This window comes from Anabrus simplex, chromosome 4 (assembly GCF_040414725.1).
Source record: "Anabrus simplex isolate iqAnaSimp1 chromosome 4, ASM4041472v1, whole genome shotgun sequence".
In the NCBI taxonomy this organism is placed as follows: Eukaryota; Metazoa; Arthropoda; class Insecta; order Orthoptera; family Tettigoniidae; genus Anabrus; species Anabrus simplex.
In genome coordinates, this window is record NC_090268.1 from 247,852,963 (window position 1) to 247,873,563 (window position 20,601).

At 38.6% G+C, this 20,601-nt stretch overlaps 1 protein-coding gene across 2 annotated transcripts in view; it reads right to left on the minus strand.

The window, feature by feature from the left end:
- The window catches only part of gpp (grappa), a 552,218-nt gene that overhangs the window by 35,655 nt on the left and 495,962 nt on the right, over positions 1 to 20,601 (minus strand). For both annotated transcript variants that reach the window (XR_010859839.2, XM_067145498.2), the window contains exon 12: positions 8 to 240. Coding sequence is in view for 1 of the 2 variants with exons in the window: in XM_067145498.2 (XP_067001599.2) it covers positions 8 to 240 (233 nt within the window). In the remaining variant the exon portion in view is untranslated. The remainder of the gene's footprint in view (positions 1 to 7; positions 241 to 20,601) is intronic.

The following is a 20,601-nucleotide window of genomic DNA, read 5'->3' on the forward strand; positions in this document are numbered from 1 at the left end:
CAATTACCTTTTCCTTCTCAATGCTAACATTCACTTCATCCCTATAACGAGGACTCTTCATTTGATCCACCATCTGCATAAACTGAGCCCGATACATATCCAGGAGAATCTGTAGAGCATAAGGTGTCTCTGCTGGGGCAGGTGGGATATCAAGTTCAGTGTGCACATTGGTGCTAAGTGATAGTGATGTTAACTGCTGATCCACACAGCCAGGGGCAGGGGGTGGTTTCTTCCCAATTGCTTTACAATAAAAATAGAAACAAAGAATTTTAGACACGTTTCAAAACTGGATATTAAATTGAATTCAGACTATGATACAAACATTTAAAAATTGCATTAGTATCTATATATTCTCTTCGTAAACGCTAATTGGCAGCAATTAATATATTTCGGCTGCCAAGGAAAACAAGTATATGTCAGAAAATGACTTGTACTCTTCTTCCCCTAGATAGATATTAACATGCTTACTTGTACTGTTAGGTCCAAATGAAATACTGTACATACACTTGAGTTCTGACTTATACTACTTAGACCAAAGATTGAAATTCCTTCCAGGAATCGCACTGTGTACTTATCTTATTTTCAACATTTTCTGAGTTATACTCATTTTCCCTAGCAGTCTAGATATATACCATATTAACTCGCGTATTAGACCCCTTTCCCCCCCACTTCTACAGCCAAAAAGAGTAAAGCGGGGTCCAATATGCGATAACCTCAAATTATGTGCAGTAAACACATGACTTCTAGGCTATAAAGAGCTATAAATTGTACATATAAACATTCTGGACTTGTTGCGTCCTTCTGGGGACATGAACTCAGGACAGCTACTCCCTCCGAGGATCGAACCGAAGGGAATGTAGGAGGAATTGCTGTACCTGATATATGAGAATCAGCCAGTGATAAGGGCTAGGGATCAGGTATAGGCACACCTGATAATAAGAAGATTTATAAAATAATTCATATTCATGAAGTTAAGAATTTAAGTGTAGAAGTCATATTTCAACTTGTTGAGAAATCTTGAGTAACAGAGATATTTGTCATATGTTTAGAATCACGGGCACGAGGACGTGAGTCATGTTGCCCGGGGCACACGTCAAGCCATGAAACAATGTTGCGACGTACCGCAACTGTACTGAGAATACAGGCCTCCGATTGGTCAGAACTACGGAAAGTTCGGCAGTCACGTAGACAGATAATCTACAAGGTTCGAGAACATTGGATGTGGCCGCTGAGGCTATATAAAGGCAGAGAAGCTGTTATTTGGGGCTTCTACCATTTATTCGCGGATGAGATGCAGTCAGAACCCTTGTCGGTCGACAGGGCGATTACGTAATCAGTAATAGTAATAAGTCTTCTCATAACTTGACTTCAAATAAGAAGGCTGATAGACAACTTCTCACTCAAGATTTGCCAGTGAAAATATTCTAATACTTGTACATAGTGTACATACTTGTAAATAATACTACAGTTGAGAATGTAATATCATCATGGGAATCCACTTCATCGACTATCCTTCTTCTCTGTAATGTCCCCTTCAAATTTGGCCTACAATAAACATTTTATTGTGTATTCAAGTAAGAGGCTATTATTTCATTAGTACGAGTGATATATTTCCCGTCCTGGGTTATAGAGACGTGTCCGCATGTACAGAACCGGTTCTCACCAGCCGAGAGCAAAGTACTGATTTTCAATCGACCGGTCAGCTGTGTCACATGACCCACCGGGAACGTCCCAAGGCCACTGCAAGGTGAAGTACGCGTGCCAGAATCTTCGAGTGAGAGTACTTTAGAGAATTGTAATGACCTATCAGGTGTAAGACGACGGCCAATTACGAGTCAATGTGAAGATACACCCAATCAATCAATCAATACTGATCTGCATTTAGGGCAGTCGCCCAGGTGGCAGATTCCCTATCTGTTGCTTTCCTAGCCTTTGATATAGATGTTGATTCCCATAGGGAATCTGAAATATTTGTCCTGAATGAGTAAATTTATAATACCAATATAAATGGTCCGTTATTGGACATTATAAATTTTCCAGCTAACTCATTCTTGGTTGCCAGCGTTTCGCCCTCGTGTGCTAGGGTGGGCTCATCAGTTGGTACCTAGCACACCTACCAATACGCTGGCCAGTGCATACCGTGGAGGCCACTGCGTAGGCTAACTAGAGCCACCGGCAGTGCCAATGCAGTAAGAGACTTTGTCTCATTATCAAAAATTGATGCCTGCTTGGCCATCAGATGATATAGATGTTGATTCCCATAGGGAATCTGAAATATTTGTCCTGAATGGGCAAATTTATAATACCAATATAAATGGTCCATTATTGGACATTATAAATTTTCCAGCTAACTCATTCTTGGTTGGCAGCGTTTCGCCCTCGTGTGCTAGAGTGGGCTCATCAGTTGGTACCTAGCACACCTACCAATACGCTGGCCAGTGCATACCGGAGGCCACTGCGTAGGCTAACTAGAGCCACCGGCAGTGCCAATGCACTAAGAGACTTTGTCTCATTATCAAAAATTGATGCCTGCTTGGCCATCAGATGATATAGATGTTGATTCCCATAGGGAATCTGAAATATTTGTCTTGAATGAGTAATGAGTGGCCTCCACGGTATGCACTGGCCAGCGTATTGGTAGGTGTGCTAGGTACCAACTGATGAGCCCACCCTAGCACACGAGGGCGAAACACTGGCAACCAAGAATAAGTTAGCTGGAAAATTTATAATGTCTAATAACGGACCATTTATATTGATATTATAAATTTACTCATTCAGGACAAATATTTCAGATTCCCTATGGGAATCAACATCTATATCATCTGATGGCCAAGCAGGCATCAATTTTTGATAATGAGACAAAATCTCTTAGTGCATTGGCACTGCCGGTGGCTCCAGTTAGCCTACGCAGTGGCCTCCACGGTATGCACTGGCCAGCGTATTGGTAGGTGTGCTAGGTACCAACTGATGAGCCCACCCTAGCACACGAGGGCGAAACGCTGGCAACCAAGAATGAGTTAGCTGGAAAATTTATAATGTCCAATAACGGACCATTTATATTGGTAATATTCCTAGCCTTTTCCGAAATGATTTCAAAGAAATTGGAAATTTATTGAACATCTCCCTTGGTAAGTTTTTCCAATCCCTAACTCCCCTTCCTATAAATGAATATTTGCCCCAGTTTGTCCTCTTGAATTCCAACTTTATCTTCATATCGTGATCTTTCCTACCTTTATAAACGCCATTCAAACCTATTCGTCTACTAATGTCATTCCACGCCATCTCTCCGCTGACAGCTCGGAACATACCACTTAGTCGAGCAGCTCTTCTTCTTTCTATCAATTCTTCCCAACCCAAACATTGCAACATTTTTGTAACGCTACTCTTTTGTCGGAAATCACCCAGAACAAATCGAGCTGCTTTTCTTTGGATTTTTTCCAGTTCTTGAATCAGGTAATCCTGATGAGGGTCCCATACACTGGAACCATACTCTAGTTGGGGTCTTACCAGAGACTTATATGCACTCTCCTTTACATCCTTACTACAACTTCTAAACACCCTCATAACCATGTGTAGAGATCGGTACCCTTTATTTACAATCCCATTTATGTGATTACCCCAGTGAAGATCTTTCCTTATATTAACACCTATATACTTACAATGATCCCCAAAAGGAACTTTCACCCCATCAATGCAGTAATTAAAACTGAGAGGACTTTTCCTATTTGTGAAACTCACAACCTAACTTTTGGCCCAGTTTATCAACATACCATTGCCTGCTGTCCATCTCACAACATTTTCGAGGTCACGTTGCAGTTGCTCACAATCTTGTAACTTATTTATCACTCTATAGAGAATAACATCATCCGCAAAAAGCCTTACCTCCGATTCCACTCCTTCACTCGTATCATTTATATATATAAGAAAACATAAAGGTCCGATAACACTGCCCTGAGGAACTCCCCTCTCAACTATTACAGGGTCAGAAAAAGCTTCACCTACTCTAACTCTCTGATATCTATTTTCTAGAAATATAGCAACCCATTCAGTCACTCTTTTGTCTAGTCCAATTGCACTCATTTTTGCCAGTAGTCTCCCATGATCCACCCTATCAAATGCTTTAGACATGTCAGTCGCGATACAGTCCATTTGACCTCCAGAATACAAGATATCTGCTATATCTTGCTGGAATCCTACAAGTTGAGCTTCAGTGGAATAACCTTTCCTAAAACCGAATTGCCTTCTATCGAACCAGTTATTAATTTCACAAACATGTCTAATATAATCAGAAAGAATGCCTTCCCAAAGCTTACATACAATGCATGTCAAACTTACTGGCCTGTAATTTTCAGCTTTAAGTCTATCACCCTTTCCTTTATACACAGGGGCTACTATAGCAACTCTCCATTCATCTGGTATAGCTCCTTCGACCAAACAATAATCAAATAAGTGCTTCAGATATGGTACTACATTCCAACCCATTGTCTTTAGTATATCCCCAGAAATCTGATCAATTCCAGCCGCTTTTCTAGTTTTCAACTTTTGTATCTTATTGTAAATGTCATTGTTATCATATGTAAATTTTAATACTTCTTTGGCCTTAGTCTCTTCCTCTATCTCGACATTATCCTTGTAACCAACAATCTTTACATACTGCTGACTGAATACTTCTGCCTTTTGAAGATCCTCACATACACACTCCCCTTGTTCATTAATTATTCCTGGAATGCCCTTCTTGGAACCTGTTTCTGCCTTAAAATACCTATACATACCCTTCCATTTTTCACTAAAATTTGTATGACTGCCAATTATGCTTGCCATCATCTTATCCTTAGCTGCCTTCTTTGCTAGATTCAATTTTCTAGTAAGTTCCTTTTTCTCCTTACTTCCACAGCCATTTCTAACTCTCTTTCTTTCCAGTCTGCATCTCCTTCTTAGTCTCTTTATTTCTCTATTATAATAAGGTGGTTCTTTACCATTCCTTACCACCCTTAATGGTACAAACCTGTTTTCGCATTCCTCAACAATTTCTTTAAACCCATCCCAGAGTCTGTTAACATTTTTATTTACCGCTTTCCACCGATCATAGTTACTTTTTAGAAACTGCCTCATACCTGCTTTATCAGCCATATGGTAGCTGCCTCTGTGGATCAGCGGTAGAATGTTGGCCTCCGGATCCCAAGATAGCGGGTTCAAACCCGGCAGAGGTAGTCGGAATTTTGAAGGACGGAAAAAAGTCCATTCAACACTCCATGTCGTACGATATCGGCATGTAAAAGATCTCTGGTGACACATTTGGTGTTTACCCGACAAAATTAATTAAATCTCAGCCATAGACGCCCAAGAGAGTTTCGGTTTACTCGGTCTGCCATCTAGTGGGGGCCTAGAGTAAAACGGAACGTCGAAATTGACGAGCAGACAGCCAGATGGCGTCAAATTGAAATGTCTGCACACGGTAGCTGAAGCCATACGATTATTATTATTATTATTATTATTATTATTATTATTATTAGCCATATGGTACTGCCTAACAGTCCTACTTTTAAGACCTTCCTTTCTATCGCATTTATTTTTAACTACCACAAAAACAGCTTCATGGTCACTAATACCATCTATTACTTCAGTTTCCCTATAGAGCTCATCTGGTTTTATCAGCACCACATCCAGGATATTTTTCCCTCTGGTTGGTTCCATCACTTTCTGAATCAGCTGTCCTTCCCATATTAACTTATTTGCCATTTGTTGGTCATGCTTCCTGTCGTCACCTTGCTTCCACCTTGAGAAATGCTTAAATACCCCAGTTATCATAAGAAACGCCCTCTTACTCTTAATTATTTGCGCTCTAGGTATTTGTTCTACTGGCTTGTACTTGCATTCTTCTGGGATTTTACGACGCAGACACTCTGTCGCTGAACTCGGCAATATTTCTACTCAACGGCAGTACAAATCAACTACCTTCTTATAGTACGTTAGTCAATGAGTCTGGCAGATTTTTGCAGGCTAAGTTACGTGTTAATTCATCTCTAAAACTCGACGTAATTGTGTGTGGAATATCTTCTAAAAATTTGTGTCATTTTCAGCCTTCACCGTACTAGAAGAAAGAGGATCGCCAAGTGGTTACTGGAGTTCGTCGAGATGTTTCAACGATCTGAAGAGGAGATCTACAGTATTTATGCATTGGACGTCACTGCTGCGATGGTGTACTAAAATGTAGGCGACATCTAACATGGGGAGATGACGACGGAAGCAGATAACCAACAACATGTGATCCAGTAATTCCAGATCGGCAGAGATCCAGTTTCATCACACATTTAAGTACGCTTTTCTAATGTTTTATCTGTTCAGCTTTGTAGAAATAATGCTTACTTATTCATTAGTAGTAGTATTTCTTCTAGATTTTCAGTAGTAGTTAATATTTTCATCCTTCTTTCGCATGGGGAACAGTAGTGTTGTCACGCGTATGAGTGATTATTGGATTCTATTAGAGTAGCTAGGATGTGCGCAAGTCTTCTACGATTACTCCAAATGCCCCACTTAGTAGTCCAGCGTTATTTAAAAATCACTGTCCTCATCAATAAGTAATAATTTAATTTTGAAAATATTTTCAATGTGGAAGTCATGTGGGACAGATTTACAGCATGTCTGTTATACCGGATTTCAGTGTAAATTTTCTTGTTGGATTTAACGTGTGTTAGTGTCATCTGGCTTATTGTCGAATTCTGGCTTACATAAATTTAATATCTAGCATATCCAATAATAATTCCACCTCGGGTTACATGAAGGGTCAATGAGTTTAAATATTGCTTGATCTTGTTGTAAGATGTTAATGCATGCTCAATTATGATAAATATGAGCCTGGAATATGGCAGAATCCCGACGGATCATTTACTGTGTTTATTGAATTCATTTATTGAATTTTATTTCAAGAGTATGTGTGTGGTAAAACGTAACTTCTTCAAGTGTGGAGCACGTGTTAATTGATAAACGTACAGTTAAGTAATAATAATGTCCTGAGTCATGAACCATGAATGCGAATGCTAATGTTTGACCTGTACTATGTGCGTATCTGTAGATGACAATTCTTCCAGATATCAACCGCTGGTGTTATTATGATCAACGTTGGTGAAATTTTCATCATCTTTGACGAAGTGATAACTCAGATTTCATCACATTTCTAAGAGTCATAAAATGGATTCTATTTAAACCGAATACTGTCATCGTGATATTTCATGTGCCTAGGGTAAAAATCAAAATATAAAATTCAAAGTCTAGAATTCATTGTAAATAATGTAAATAATCCTTGTGTGTGTGTGCGTGCGTGTGTGTGTGTGTGTGTGTGCTGTAGCAATTTTAGTGACTTGTGATATTTTTTTGAAATGAGGTTTTGACCCGGCCACGGGTTCATCATGTTGGACCCAGGTTATCAGCACCGTTGTTTGAGTTGATCTGACTTATTGAAAGTTAAATCTTTGGTAAATTTTATTTTAAAATTAAGTTGAGTTAAGATCAAATTATCAGATACCAATGAATAAGGAGGGATTATTTCATGCGTCTGGACAAAGTTCACAGTTATTGTAAAGCTTGTAATGTTAATTTTTCTCAAGGCGTCAGATGTTAAAGATTAACTTCACGGGTTGTTCAGTCAAATATTAAAGGAAGTTTCGTGGAAATAATTATTGTACGAGTACAATTTGATGGAACTAAGTCTGAGAGACATCTTTAAGTAATATTTTCCGAATAAAATTTTTTTTGTCCAGTTCAGTGGATCTCTCATTTGATGAATGCGACGATGTAATGTAAGATTATCCACAAGTAGAACGTGATTAAATTATTTTTCTTGTGAAATCTTGACGCCATAATTTATTTCAGTTTGAAATAAATGGCTGTTTACATGAATGGATCTGATAATCTAAATGCTTAAGACCAGCTATGAGTCAGATAGCTCATTGAGATTTGTTTTGTTTTCAACTTGTAAATAATTACGGCATTACTAAGAGGAGGTCCTCCCCATATAATTTTTTTGTTTTCTTGAGCCAAAAGTAGGCTACTATAAATATGTATAATTGCAGCATATTTTGACTTCCAAGGGGTCGGAGAAATTAAATGATGTATCTAAGGGAACTGGCTGAGAAGAATTTAATTTTGAATTACCATCGAGATTTATTCAATGTTAATTTGTTAATTGCTATTGAGTGCTAGTATTAATAAATGTCAAAAACCTGTTGTTTAAATTTTTTGTATTATTGTCGCTAGTCCTTGTCTCTTTCCCTGCCTTCGAAAATAAGCGAAGCTAGTCCACCCTTGAGACTCTCGCTCTCCAGCTGAGCATGCCAGAAATAAAGGGGGCAATACCTTAGTTGAAACTTCCCAACCTATACGTTCCAACCGCTCGGGAACGATCCAACCTACCTTCCAACCAATCTGACATTCTCCTACAAGTTCTAATCCTGTCTGTCATGGCGGACTACTCTTTAACAAACTCATGAATGTATTTGAGTTATACTGGCTATTTTCGTTGCAAGGCAGTATATCTAAATGTAAAAAAGACAATAAATGGTGAACATGACTTTTAGGCCTACATATAAAGTAAATAAAGGCCTAGTCAGTTTTAGTTACTCATATCACGGTCGTAAATTCACAGAATAAGCGGACTTCATCCAACAGACCCTCCCTGTGGGTAGGGTAGTAGAACACATCCTCTGCCTGTATTATAAGGCAACTGAAAGAAGTACTATGGACTCTGACCTTTGGATGGGTTGGTGACTACGGATCCCCTAGCCGAGTCTGGCATTGCTTATACTTACTTGTATCAAGCTCCTCACTTTCACCTTACCTATTCAACCTCCCTTAATCAACTCTTGTTCTTTTCTGACCATGACTGTATTAGGTTTCCGAGTCTTAGGGAGTCTTTCAATTTCATGCCCACTGTGGACCCTATCTTTCTTTTGCTGATACCTTTATTTTTGAAACATTGAACCTCTTCCAATTTTCCCTCTGATTAGAGTAAACAGAAGATGGTTGCCCAGCTATACTTCCTCTTGAAACAATAATCATTTCACCCAGCAGATGATGTCTGTATCCTAGTGCCTTCAATTTACTAATCTAGCCATGGCACACAAGTTGAAGTTAGTGAATTCACAGACACAGTAGGCATAATTAAGCCCTGTCATACTGAAAGGCTAAACATGGCATATCTATAGTATGAAATAAGTGGAGAGACAGGCAATGTGAATGATAGGTTTTGCTGTAATCATTATTTTACTACCCCTCAATGCCAAGATTGGTATCTTGACACTATGCCTCATACAACCTACATCTATTGTATAGCCCTGTCCACTTAGATACGACTTCTTTAGCGTTACAGGGATTCATACCTCACATCAAGCTGAATGTGGATGCACGACTACAATAGGCCTATAAGAAACTTTTCATTACACCAATGAATCAAGCTGAAACTGAGACCAGGATTGATTTGAAACCTGACAGCAGAGATACAAGACTATAGAGGACCTCCTAATGAAACCAGCAATAAGGCCACATTCTATTCCCATCTATGGCATTCTGACTGGCTCTTGATATATACCAGAGATTCCAGACACTGTTGTCAGGCCTTACCTGTCTTATCCAGGGGACCATCTAGTAGATGGCAATGCAAGACCTCATTGTACTATGGCAGTGCATCAGTATCAACAAAGACACAATGGACGGACTGGTCTACAGAGTCCACAGGCAACAGAAAATACAACAGAGCAAAAGTTCTCAACCATTTCCATGTACCATTACATTTAATGCACGATATTAGATTTATCAGCTAACAAATTTATTCTGGAAATGTGCGATTTTCTTGCTACGGGGTCAAAATAAATATCTGTTTACATTTACAACAATAATAGCAATGTATTTATTTACTGAATGCAGTATTTAGATGTTTATTGGAAAAACAACTGCTTGAATCTAGCAAGTGGATTGTTCTATAAAATGTGAATTTAAATTTTTTTTAAAAACATTGTTGAAATATAGTGAGGGAATACACAAACTTCGACAAACACATACTCCCGATATTGGCACTCCAGTACTCAGATTTACAATCAATAAAAGCTATAAATATAAATCACGTTCTTGTTTCAGTGCGAAGGTTGTGCTGTCTCAATTAACCCATTCTTTGGTTTCAATCAATTTCATTAGAGTCTTAAACTGGTTTCAACATTTAACACATTTCTGAACTTTTTTTGATAAAAATTAGAGAAGAAAACCCACATTTACGTAGGTAGGTAGTTAAAAATACCCCACCCCCCCCACCGAAAAAAAAGGTACGGATTTTTCTGAGATTACTGAGATTGCTATCACATCAGAGCTCAATCAATTCATTTTTTTTTTTTCTTGAAAGAACATTTCTGTTAAGAAGTCATCAACAGAAAATGAGTCCCTAAATGAAAATCCTGAAGCCAGGTTTTCAGGAAAATATTCGTTGAGATTTGAGATTAGACTCCTAAGATGCTCCTTTATATTCATTACCAGTTCACTATTTTCAGAAATTTATTATTTTTATCCTGTACCAAACATATGGGAGTAAGTGCACGATGCAAATTCTTGTTCAGCTGGTTGAGGTGGCAAAATGAATCTGCCAGGTACGTCAACCAGGCAAGCCACAGCTCATTAGTGAAATAATTCAGGTCTGAGGATGTACAAGAGAGAAAAATCTGCACTTCAGAACAAAGTTCAAACAGATGGCTCAATAAATTTTCCTCCCCTAGTGTGAAGTAAAAGAAAATCCAATTCAGTAACCATTTTACTGCACAAAATGGAAAACAGCCTTGAATTCATAGCTCAGGACCTAAATCACTGGTGTACCTAGTTGCTTGCCAGGCGGCTGCATGTGATGTGACCATTCATACACAGATGGTTGGCAGCCGATCTACTGAGAGGTAGTTTTCAGTAACGAGTTCAAGCCTTCTGTCCATAGATGGCATGACATGCAAAATGCTATTTGAAACCTGAGAATCTGCTCTCTCCAGAATTAGGAATGAACACCATAAATTGCATCATGCAATCGTTCTCAAAGTAGAGCAATTCCCACTTGATAGTCAGCAGAAATGGCCGGCGCCAGTAAACATTGTATTACAAGGAGTAAAATCAAATGTATATTATGGGATAGTCAAGAGTGAATTGGGCGGTGTCAGAAATTCAGAAAGTTATCAGCACAATTACCCCTTTCATAGGGATAATGTACAGATTAAGATACAGTAATTTCTCTCACCAACAACTGAAGTGTATATACACTCAGCATATGAATTTGTGAAAAGAAACACATGTTCGGGAAGGAACTGCATACTTTATTTAATTAACAACAACAAAACCATTGCCATTGCATTTAGCCATTCACACAAATTTGCAACACAACAGATGAACTACCACAACCACAATGTTAAGTTCTTGCCGAACACTCTGCATACCTGAGCGACAGTTGCCTAAAACCGTGTTGCACCTCCCCTAGCTTCAATTACACCTGCACGCCTGCGTGGCATGCTGCGTATGTAACGTCGGATGACTGTCAGTGGAATGGCGTCCTACTCTTCAACCAGTGCTTCACCAAGGTCGTGTAATGTTTGTGGAGCATTTTCTCGCTGCTGAATTCGTCTCTGCAATACAACCCATAAGTGCTCCAGTGGATTTAGGTGTGGGCTCCTTGCAGGCCACTCCACCAGAGTTATGCAATTGTTTGGAGATGATCTCTGGTGTCTCATGCAGTATGGGCTGTCGCATTATTATGCATCAGCAAGAAGTCAGGCTCTACACTATGAGCAGCAGGAGCAATATGATCGCTCACGCTGCACCTGATGTATACCGCAGCATTCAGACAGCCAGGTACCACCACAGATCTGTACGATTATCAATCACGATCACTTCCCACACCATGACCGATCCACAACCATGTCTGTCCACTTCCTGTATAAGACCTTCAACGAATCGCTGTCTCGTCATCTCCACATGCGTTAACGGCCATCTGGTCCATGTAAGGTAAACCCGGACTCATATGTAAACATTAACCGGCACCAGTGTCTCAGTTGCCAGTGACGATGTTCTCTGGCAAACGCAAGACGAGTTCTACGATGTTCCCTAGTGAGGGGAGCTATGTGAGCAGGTTTTCTAGAACGTATGCTATCCTCTCTTAATCGATTGCGTAAGGACTGAACATACAGCTGAATGCCAGAGGCTCTTGTAAGGTCGTCTCACAGTTCCCTGGCACTACTGGAGGGCCGGTGTAGTGCTGATAATTGTGGGAATCTGTGTTGTTGAGCAGTACTTTTCCATTTGTGAACTTGTCCACGGCATCTAACATACCCTCCTATCTCTGCATAACGATGCCAGAGCCTGTGCACAAGGATGGAGATACTTATGAGATCGTTTGCTACATACCGCATTGTTCTTCCTTCTCGACGGAGGGCAACAGCTTGGGACACTTCCGCTTCGCTTAGATGCCTCATGATGACTGTCTTATACCCAAATAATGCGTACCAACGTCACCAATAGTACGGGGAGTGGTTTGTGTACTGCAGACTACTTTGTATTGAGACCCGACGGGACCAGAAGTATGTTTATGTTAAATAGGGTAACCTATATGCTATTAACCTCTTAACTGGGCATGACGTATATATTCGTACGCTGTATGTTACAGGGTAATGGGCATGACGAATATATACGTACTCGTCTTTTACCGCGAATATCTCCTGGGTAGGAAGAGCTACTTTGCCGCGTCGTGTATTGTCGTCTGAATTGAGGTTTTTCCCACTCGATGACAGCAAATACCACGTCACGCTTCTTGAAGCTTATTTGTTTTTATTTTACAACTGTGCTGTGCTACTTGTCCGCAGTAGGCCAAATATGGCAGCATCTAATTCAGAGCTTAAGTTCGAAACGCTCGAAGAAGAAGAGTTTATTCAACACTCAGAGAATGATTCTGACGATTTATCTTCTCAGAAATCTAAAGATCAGTGGTTTGATACAAATGAAGGCGAGTCCGATAGTGAAAGGAGTTCAGAAAGTGAGAATGATGAACAAGGAAAACAACATGACGAATCGGATGAGGGCGAAGTGCTGGACATGTTTCAACCTTTCCCGCAGCGTGGTGTTTCACGTCAGAAATTCGTATTTTCTGGTGCTTTTGGTGTAAATGTGGACTTTGACGATGAATCCAATGTGTTGGAATATTTTGAACAGTTCATAGGTGATGATATGTTTCAACTTATTGCCGAACAGACCAATGTGTACGCCAAACAGGTTTTAGAAGCCCATCCGAACTTGAAAACACTGTCACGAGCGAGAGATTGGGTGGATACAAATCCAACTGAGATAAAAGCTCTAATTGGACTTCTAATGCTGCAGGGGATAGTTCATAAGCCAGAAAACAATACGTACTTCTCAAAACGGGAAAGTATCGCAACCCCTTACTTTTCAAAAATTATTTCTGAGACAAATCACTGCAGTTCTAGTGAGGTACATGACGTAACGGACTGTGAAGTTAATATAAAATAATTCACATTGTCACTAGCATGATGTGCAATTTGTAAATATTCCTTTCTTTCATTTGTTTTAATTTTAGGTGGTAACATATGAACAAAACACTCAAATTTGTGTAAACCAGGTAAATGACCTTGCAGTTAATAAAAAATTGGTTCAGAATGTCACATGCATGATATGATATATATAAATACCCCTTGCTTTTATTTATTTCAACTTCCGGCTATAAAATATGGGCCAAACTCGGAAATTCCAAACAGGTAAATGACCTTGCAGTTAATGTAAAACTGGTTCAACATTTCTCTAACATTAAAATTAATTAATTAAAATGCCTTTATTTTACTTTTTGAATCACAGATGAATGATATTACTAACTTTTCTGAACATCCTACCGTGTAACAACCATCTGCTAAAAAAATACACAGGGCAGGTTACACCAAGCGCATCTGTAATACCCAGTTAAGAGGTTAAAGCACCGTGGCTGCGTTACTATGGTGTGTAGCAATTCGTATAAACCTGTGTATGTTTCATGCTCCACGACAAACTTTTACATCATGTCAAAAATGTGTTCCCCTCATATTTTGTGCCGAGTGTATTATGCTATGATACACCCACATAACATACATAAGCTTCATTTCGGGAAGATGCAGGAAATATTATGTAATAATTTGGAAATTCTATATTAAAAAAAAGAGCTATAAAAATCATGTATGGATTCCCCTTCCTCAAACCGTTACATGAAGTTTTTTCAGAGTCAAATATTCTGTCATTTCATAAGCAAATTGATTTTCATCATCAGTCTTTAGTACAAGCTAGACAGGAAATTTACCGACTCTGCTGTTAACTTCTCCCATTTTAGTGAAATTCATAGATATGAAACTAGAAGACAATTAAGGATATATCCCTCTCACTCCAATTTAGTGAAGTATGGAGTAAAAGGCATACAGTCATCAATGTTTAGGGGATATAATGTAATGCCTCCTGTTATAAAGAACTGTAAATAGGTTAAATGTTAAAAAAAAAAACTGAAGGAAAATTATTCCTATACAGATATTTTAACATAACTTCTATATAACTTATTTTAATTCATACATCAATATATTATAGCCACGTAATATTTGAATAAACTTCTGAAAAACTATGATGCTAACATGTTAAAAAAAACCTATCTCTTAGTTATCGAAGAATGTCACTTTACTGACAAACCTATGCTATATATAATGTAATTATTGTGTGCCTTAACAGAAGTATGTAGGGTAAAGTAAGGTAATTTGGTGATAATTTTAAATTATAGCAACATAAAGAGGAAAAATATAAGATTTATTTCCTTTAAATTCAATGTATCATATAGAACAGAACATTAGCTATAAATTTTGATCAGGATTATATATTTTTTCAATTACTTAATCTTGAACTCTAATATCATTTTGTGCAACTCAACTGAGTCAGGTTATTTGGTGATACATATAGGAAATTTGGTGATCGTAGTAAGGTAATTTGGTGATAGTTATTTTAGAACACTTTTTACTTTCAAGAGTTGTACAACTACATTTCACAGAAATTTTTGTCTTATGATCAGTCTTCACAACATACGTGACGTATATACATGATTATGTTGTCATCACTATCTTACAATTGGCAATCTTCATGCATAGTATGTCTACAAGAGCTGCACTGAATCCACTTTGCCTCAGTTTTGTGTTTTGAATAATTAGAATACGATTTTTTGCATATGACACATATCCAATCATCATCTAACTTTACACCTGAAGGTCCAGGAATTAATAAGTCAACAACAGCCTTGCTAGGTCTTCTTTCCTCCTACTGTTGCTGCTCGGTAGGGGTGTGGCACTTTACAGAAAAGTCTCTTCAGCTTTTTGTTAGTCTTACATGTCTTGGATCAGCTGAAGGAAGTGCTCAACAGTGGAATTTGAGTCTGCAGATTCACTTCTATCTGAGAAAGGTCTCTCAGTCATGAGAGAATGAGGCAATAGCTGCAGAAGAGATTACATTTTGGTTAAAAGGCACTATTCCAGCCTTTCTAAATCCACCTGTTATGTTGGCATGGGATAAACTTGAAATAAAGGCAGGACTGAACAATGAAAGGAAATTAAGCTGGTTAAGTTTATCGTTGGGATGATTTTGCATGTAATCCAAGTTTGGGTAAGATACCCTCTGCAATGCCTCTTTCTTCGCTGTTTTGGAGCCATCGTTTGAGAGACAACCATGGAACACCTTTGAATTTTAAGGCTCGGTGCACTGTCATTTTATCATGTCACTAATCTAGCAACCTCAACTAAAAGTCTGCACTGTTGTACTACTGAGGCACGTGTAATGGACTAGTATAACTTGGAAACAATTCTCTAACCCACGGGTAAAAAATGAAAAATATCGAGCTTGATTATTATTATTATTATTATTATTATGAATTATGAGGTGCGGCTATGAAGTTGTTTGCATCTATCAGTATTAGTATTATTATCATTTACGTAGTCAGGTATGAACTTTATTTGGTATAAATCGTGATCGAATTATTTGTGAGGTTATATCATGAAACTTCAGGTGTATGTATATTGATATGAGTTTATTTAATGTAAGAATATGTAATTAATACAGTAGTATATAATTTATTATTACCTGTAAATAATATAATAATAATAATAATAATAATAATAATAATAATAATAATAATAATAATAATAATAATAATAATAATATTTGTTTTACAGCCGGGCTGAGTGGCTCAGACGGTTAATGCGCTGGCCTTCTAACCCCAACTTGGCAGGTTCGATCCTGGCTCAGTCCGATGGTATTTGAAGGTGCTTAAATACGACAGCCTCGTGTCGGTAGATTTACTGGCACATCAAAGAACTCCTGCGGGACTAAATTCTGGCACCTTGGCGTCTCCGAAGACCGTAAAAGTAGTTAGTGGGACGTAAAGCAAATAACATTATTATTACTACTTGTTTTACATCCCACTAACTACTCTTTTACGGTTTTCGGAGACACCGAGGTGCTGAAATTTAGTCCTGCAGGAGTTCTTTTACGTGCCAGTAAATCTACCGACACGTGGCTGACGTATTTGAGCACCTTCAAATACCACCGGACTGAGCCAGGATCGAACCTGCCAAGTTGGGGTCAGAAGGCCTGTCTGAGCCACTCAGCCCGGCAATATCATGTATAAATCCAGCATAATGTTGAGCAACACACTGTAATAGTCCAGAACAATGCATCTTGCCACTGGAATTGGGTAGCAATTTCCTTACACAGTAAATAGGCTATTGGAGACTCTCAAAATTACGAGAAAAAATGTTGTATCATATTCTTCTAGAAGCCTGGCCAGGCAATGTATATAGAGAGGCAGTCTTGGGAGTTGAGTGGAGTTGTTTACGAGACTTGTAGTGAAGTCGTTAGCCAAGTGTTTGAACTTTGTTGGGTTGGTAGTAGGTTGACATGCAAGAGTTGTAGTCTCCTATTTCTTCTTCTTCTTCTTCTTCTTCTTCGTTGTAGCAGTGTTTTGTTCAAGACGGCAGTTATTAGTTTGTGTGTGTGTGTGTCTTTGTAGTTACAGTGCTGCTTATACACTTAAGGATTATCATCTTGTCCATACTTGCGTTTCACGTTGTTTTTTCCCGGTATTTTACCGTAAGGTAATTTGGTGATAAATTTTCTGGAAAATGACGACGAAATTTGTTACCCTTTTCACTGCCGAGTTTTGATGACCAGCTGAGCCCTGTGGGCCGGTTTTTTTTTTTTTTTTTTTTAAGGAAGAAGCATTTTGACAGATACATATTTGCTGATACATTAATGGAATGCATATCGTCCCCTTAGCCCTGCAGCCCAATACGATGTCGGGGATGAAGTGAGATTATATTATACACCATATCTTACGACCGGATGCCCTTCCCGACGCAAACCTCAGTTGAGGAGATAATGAATATGAAATGAATGATGGTGAATGAAACTCCTTACAGAAGTGGAAGGAATCGGCTGTGGCTTACGAATAGGAACTGTCCCGGCATTTGCTTGGGAGTACGAAAGGGAAACCACAAAGTAAAGTAAAGGAATTCTCAAGACAGCTGACGATGAGGTTCGAGCCCACTCGCCTGCCGAGTGCAGAGCTTGGCTCCATAGCCGTAGCATGTTAATACGCGCAGCTACTCCACTCGGTGATACTATTACTGAAATATAATATAAAATTCTTTATCCAAGAACTGGTAATATCAAAATCATTTACATTTGGGGAAAAAGAATTTATCTGAGAAAGGGGTGACAATTCCTCATGAGATTCATCATTACTACTTTGTCTCGCACTTTCTTGTAGTTCAGTGTCGCCGCTTAGATATTCTCCACCTTCATTATCAAAATATAGCTCTCCAGAATCACTACTTAGGAGGAAACATTCAAATTCTTCGTCAACAAGAGATGAATGTATACTTCAAGACGCCATGATGGCTACACGTTAGCGGGAAAGATGTTCCGCTCCAAAGAAGCTAAAATAACACCAGATCGCTTTCAAAACACGCCAAATGGAGTGGTATAACTGCAGTACAGAACTTCTTTGAGCATTTCCACGGAATCTCAAAGCATGACATTATATTGCGTTCATTTGTGAGATCGGTGAAGTACACACGGCACCAAAACGTATATATACGGGTTTGGCGGACGTGGCACGGCATACAAAAACGTATATATACGGGTTTGGCAGTGATTGGGTTAATTTACACTATCCAACAACTGAAATATATATAAAATTCTCATTCCTTCAGAGATTCAATGAACCAAGCTGGAAATAGAAAACAACATTACTGTGGGTTACCATCAGCTGAGTAGAAACTGCTTAAATATTTCGGTACTATCTTAAGGTTTGTGTCAAAAATGGCTATGGCATGCAACTTTTCTGTCGATGCAAAAATAACTCACTTTCTTACGAAGTTTGACACTAATGTTTACTAAAACAAACGACATACTGCCACAGTTAATTTCACTTGAATAGCACACTGCATTTAATGAGTCTGCACTTGCCAAATCACTCCAGCTGAGTGTTATAAAATCTCATACCTCAGTAAGTGAAAGGATCCAAGAATTATACCTGAGCGCAGAACAAAAGAAAAACCTAGGACACCAAGCTGAAAACAGACGAGCTCAAAAATAGAACAGATTTTGTGCTGGCATTCGTTTAAAACATTATCACCAAATTACCTGTATCACAAAAAATTCTTACTTTACCCTACTATTCTGTCCCTATCACGAACCATAGGCTTACGGGACCTTTTGTCAACAATGTATGAATAAATAAATAAATAAATAAATAAATAAATAAATAAATAAATAAATAAATAAATAAATAAATAAATAAACAAATAAATAAACAATATTATTTACTAGCAGTGAAAGTGATAGCAGCAGCACAATGAAAATTTCATGTTAAGAGTGAGTGCCTGTTCGAATGCGACAGTGAAATGAAGCCCAGCCTGCCAACGAAAAGACAAAGGAAGACAGCCGGGAATGGAGTAAAACAGCTGATAAACCTTTGAAATACAGTTTTACAGGAAATTCTGGAATAAAACCCATCATAAACGGGATTCTCCCTCGAGATCCCTCTCTTCTAGACAATTTTCAACACATGGTTCAAGACTCTTTATGGAATGAGATAACTACCAAAAGAGAGTTTTACCAATCAGTCATTCGCAGAAAAATCCCAACTCACCTTGTACGAGTTCGGTGGGCACATTTCACAAGGTTTATATCCCCAAGCCATGCTGTGACTCTGTTGAATGCCTCAGTACGTTGTGGATTACAAGCATAAATCTTAGTAAAGTAAAACTGTATCTTATGCATGAAAAAATGGTATATACTGAGACCATCATCATGTTGATTTGAATGACACACTATTCTGAAGTTAACTGCCGTCTGGAGAATTAACCCAGTTAGTTTACAGTCAGCACGTGTGACCTTGGCATGCGCAATCACAGTCATAGCTGAGCACCATATTACCCAAAAGTGCACCAAGTTGTAATTAAGCCCTTGCAGCGTGGTTAGACTTCATATTTGAGTATTCTGAGGAATTAGATTTTTGCAACATCATGGGTATTTTTTAAATTAAGATAAAGCCAAATTTTGGAAATATAGGTGCACATTTAGGTAACTAAACAAGGGGCGTCTAATACACGAGGAAATATGGTATATTCAGTCAAGAGTAGGAGGATTTGTGAAATGTAAAGCAAACATGAATGATTTTGGGTCCATCATTTAGTATGATTTGTTTATCATAGCACAAACCTATCTGACTGGAAATCAATGGCAAATAAGCAAACTGAAGGGCAATTTGCCTGGTCGGGAGCAGATTACACAATTTCTGCATCACTGCTCACATACTTACACTTGAAGAAGGCTACTTGCAGAGGTACTTTGCCAGAATGTTAGGGGTTGCTCAGAGAAAGATTCGGTATCTTAGAAATGTTTCCAGGAGACTGGATGTGTTGTCAGGAACCCTGGCATGGGCTACCAAAGGAAAACATCCCCAGGGCAGGATCACTTTGTACATCTACAAGCTCCCTAAACCCATCAAAAACCAAGTTACAGCACGAGCACTACAGAATGCTTCTGGAGAAGAGTTAGTGCCCAAACAGTCAGAAACAGGTTTCAAGAGGCCAATTTAAAACCCTGATGACTCGCTCCAGTACCAGTACGGTACTTAGTTTTTGGATGGTTGACGATTCTATTAGAATTGTTGACGACTGTTGCTACATGCACATGGTAGTTGTGTAAATAAATACAAAATCAGCCAATTACTTTATTTCGATAATTTGCACTTCCCACCTTTGTTTATTCATCGAGTAAAAGTTAATAATCAAATTCCTATATCCCAATAATATTGCAGTTCAAGCCCGCGGCGTAGTTTTGACAGAAATTATTGTAGAGAACCTATTATTTTTCAGCATTTAAGGACACTTTTATTCTCCGTCCCGCATAGTAGGGAAAATAATAGTAATCCACCAGCAGTAAAAATTCATATAACTACATTTCAGCTGAGAATTGTAGTGTAGATCCAGTGTATTTAGATAGTACTGTATCTTCCCT